The sequence below is a fragment of the Bidens hawaiensis genome, unplaced genomic scaffold (genome assembly GCF_021521415.1).
Source record: "Bidens hawaiensis isolate Kalapana, Puna unplaced genomic scaffold, B.hawaiensis_p1.1 tig00002772_1, whole genome shotgun sequence".
NCBI classification, from domain to species: domain Eukaryota; kingdom Viridiplantae; phylum Streptophyta; class Magnoliopsida; order Asterales; family Asteraceae; genus Bidens; species Bidens hawaiensis.
In genome coordinates, this window is record NW_027491150.1 from 1,571,159 (window position 1) to 1,574,979 (window position 3,821).

Sequence of the window (3,821 nt, forward strand, 5' to 3'; positions counted from 1 at the left end):
AAAGAAGAGGGCCGTATGGGAAGGGAAAGTGTGTGTTTAATGATGCTTGTGCATGTCAATGGGATTGTTAAGTCATGAATTTTAATATAAAATAAAAGTATTACCTGTTATATTGTTTATTTTTCATTCCTTTTTTTAAGGTATCTACATTTGACTTTTAATTATGAACATATATATGGTTTTGAACTTTAAAATTAAATAGCAAAGTAAATCTTTTTGGACCTGGTTTTAATTTACAAGTGTTGTTACCAAACAAATGGTATAAGAAAACTATTATATTTAACTTTTGGCGTTTTCCAAGTTTCCGGTGTTACAAACAATGACCTTATTTTTATCATAAGATCTTAGATGCGGTCATAGTCAAACCTTGGTTATATAAAATTAAACTACACAAAATAGTCTTTATAAAGGTATAAACGTCTCCTCTAATAAAAGAATAAAGGCTAGCTAGTCATTGGCGGATCCAGCATACAAACGGGTGGTTCCTCGGAACCACCCGAGTTTCGAAATAATAGTGTACGGATATATAGAAGACGCGTAGGAACCACCTTATAAATTAAGAGGGAACCACCTAAAAAAATTCCTGGATCCGCCACTGTAGCTAGTCATACAAATAGACAAATGGTCGAGTTATGATAATCTATCGTAAAGTATGATCCATAAGGTTTTAAACATAAAGGTGTTATTGTTAATTCATTGTATAATAGTAGTTCAACAAAAAATATAAACAAAATAAATAAGTGATTCTTAGCTCATTTACTGACATAGTTCCCAAGAATTTCAGCATTAACTAATATAATCATTAATTCATAATGTCAACCCAACACCATTTAAATGGTTGATTAGGCCAAATTTATTATTAGGTGTTAATTCTAGAACTGAAAATTTGAGGACGTCTATATAGGGTTGTTCGAGTATTCGAATTAATCAAATCAAATTATCCGAATTTAAAAATTTGATGTCGGATTCCCATTCGAGTCGATCTAAGTTCATTTTTCAAATTAATTTGAGTTATATTTTGGTTTATTATTCTATTGATTATTAAATATTCTATTCGAAATTCGATTACTAAATTCGATTCGAATTCGAAATATAACTTACTTGAAAACCTAATTTGAATCTAGAATTCACATCTACAAACGATCCAAACGAAAACCAGCACTTGAAAGTTAAAACCTTAAATTCAGCTTCTAGATACCAATTCACAATGACAAATAAGTTCTTAATGATTGTGCTTTAATTTATAAAATTCATTTTCACAACTCACAAGGAGCAATTACATATGTACCTTCTTTAAACCTCTTTAAATACATATATACACAACACTAAATTTTAATTGCATATTCCCATCTAAATTTAAATAATTTGCAATTTTATCCATTTTGATTTATTTTATAAAAAATATTTCATATAATGACTATTTTACCCCTACTTATACTAAAACTTTAAAAACAACATATTTACCCATGTTAACTTATGATGTTTTTACTAGTTTTGCATTTAAATAAGCACTTATTTATATTTTAATAATTTATTATTTTTCTTTAGACGTCAACAAACAGAAAATTGTCAAGGTATCCTGTACGGGTGACTCGGTGACAAAAGATCACCAACAGCTCGCGCAACTCATCCATACAGAGCTCTTAAGCGCCTCTAAGTTATCTACAGTTTCAAAGAAAACCCACTGATAATAAAACTCAGATACCCTTGAGATCAAACCTAAAATCATAATTCACAAAAATCTTAGTGTTTTTTATTGAATCATTCACGTCCTCATAATGTTTTATGCAGATTGCATAGATAAAACCGAATCTCCATTAAGAAGCACATACTTCCTACCAATAAATTATTATAATAACAAAAACCTGAACAAGAGACCAAAGCCACACTCGTCTTCATCACCTCACCATATTCAATTCAATGCTTCCATTAACATCCCGTATTATTACCAGCATCCGACCATCATTCATCCTCCAATTACACACTATAAAATCCAAACACTTTGATCGTCATCAACAACAACAACCCATTATCAACCAGACCACCATACTCGAAACACTAGCATGTTACACCAACGACTGGAAACAAGCAATAGATTTCTTCAATTGGGTCGAATCCGAACATGGGTTCCAACACACAACCGAAACTTACAACCACATGATTGACATTCTGGGTAAATTCTTCGAATTCGATCTTGCACACCAACTGCTCGACAAAATGCCCGAAAGAGACCACGCCACGTTCCGTGTCATGTTCAAGCGGTACGCTGCGGCACACCTTGTTACAGAAGCACTCGCGTGTTTTAACAGCTTAGGAAAGTTTAATTTGAAAGACGAAACGTCTTTCGTGAACCTTGTTGACGCGTTGTGCGAGTATAAGCATGTTATCGAAGCGGAAGAGTTATGTTTTGGGAAAGATAATGTACATAATGTAGCATGCTTTGAAATGGGTACGAAAGTTTATAATATGATTTTACGCGGGTGGTTTAAGATGCGGTGGTGGGGAAAGTGTCGAGGGTTTTGGGAACGAATGGACGAAGACGGGATTCATAAAGATTTGTATTCGTATTCGATATATATGGATGTTCAATGCAAGAGTGGGAAGCCGTGGAAGGCGGTGAAGTTGTATAAAGAGATGAAGAAGAAAGGGATTAAATTGGACGTGGTGGCGTATAACACTGTTATTCAAGCGATTGGTGTTTCGGAAGGTGTTGACGTAGCGGTTAATCTTGGTCGTGAGATGGTCGAGTTGGGTTGTGAACCGAATGTTGTGACGTATAATATTATTATTAAGCTTTTGTGTGAAAATTTTCGGGTTAGGGAGGCGTACAAGGTGTTGGATAAGATGTATAAGAGAAGGTGTGCGCCGAATGTTATTACTTATCATTGTATTTTTAGGTGCTTGGAGAAGCCGAATGAGATTCTAGCGCTTCTTGATAGGATGATCGAGAGTGGTGTGAGTCCGACTCTTGACACGTATGTAATGCTTATAAGGAAATTTGGGAGGTGGGGTTTTCTTCGACCGGTTTTTATAGTTTGGAAGAAAATGGAAGATCAGGGTTTGAGTCCGAATGAGTTTGCTTATGATGCTTTGATTGATGCGTTGGTGGAAAAGGGTATGATTGATATGGCTAGGAAATACGACGAAGAGATGTTGTCGAAAGGGTTGTCGGCTAAGTTGAGACCAGAGCTAGTGAAGGGCGAATGTGATGATTGATGGGCCTTTTACAAGCTTGAAATTACATGTATTTATGTAAGTCTCGAACGCTCAATAAGAATTAAAGTTGAGCCTTTACAAGCACGAGTTAGGCTTTCGAGCTCACTCCAATGAGCTCGAAGATCAGATAGCTAAATTAATGATTCTTAAACATGGTGTGTCTTGTTAACGAATTAATAAGAAATTGCTTCAATTTCCTTGTCTCTAATTTCATTTAAAACATTGCAGCAGAATATCAAAGTCATTACATAATAATCCGTCTTTACCATAACAAAAGATGTCTTCAACAAACACAAACTATCAAACTAAGATGCCCGTCTTGAACCATGCTGGGAACCTTTTCAGTAGCTACATCGGCCAATATCCTGAATATTTAAGGCAGCCCGTAAACTTTTCATTAGCTAATCTCATAATCTCATCTTTATTTTCATCATCTTTGAAACTGACTACAGCATGCCTACAATAGAAAGTTAAACATTACCAAGTGGACAAAAGTCACAAAACATAACTATATATAAATAATTTGAGAAAATAATAATGATATACAAACCCGTCATAAACCCCATTTCGATTATGCAAGACGCTAATTGTTGTGTATTCAAATT

At 34.4% G+C, this 3,821-nt stretch overlaps 1 protein-coding gene across 1 annotated transcript; it reads left to right on the forward strand.

Moving 5' to 3' along the window:
• The first annotated feature begins 2,081 nt into the window (after nucleotides 1-2,081).
• On the forward strand, nucleotides 2,082-3,286 carry LOC143621072 (pentatricopeptide repeat-containing protein At1g80550, mitochondrial-like). The gene has a single exon (XM_077092599.1). The coding sequence runs from the start codon at nucleotides 2,158-2,160 to the stop codon at nucleotides 3,214-3,216; it is 1,059 nt and encodes a 352-aa protein (XP_076948714.1). The 5' UTR covers nucleotides 2,082-2,157; the 3' UTR covers nucleotides 3,217-3,286.
• The last annotated feature ends 535 nt before the right edge of the window (nucleotides 3,287-3,821 follow it).

What these genes read in the sequence shown, in the direction of transcription:
- LOC143621072 (XM_077092599.1), top strand. Translation starts at nt 2,158, where the DNA reads ATGATTGACATTCTGGGTAAATTCTTCGAATTCGATCTTGCACACCAA.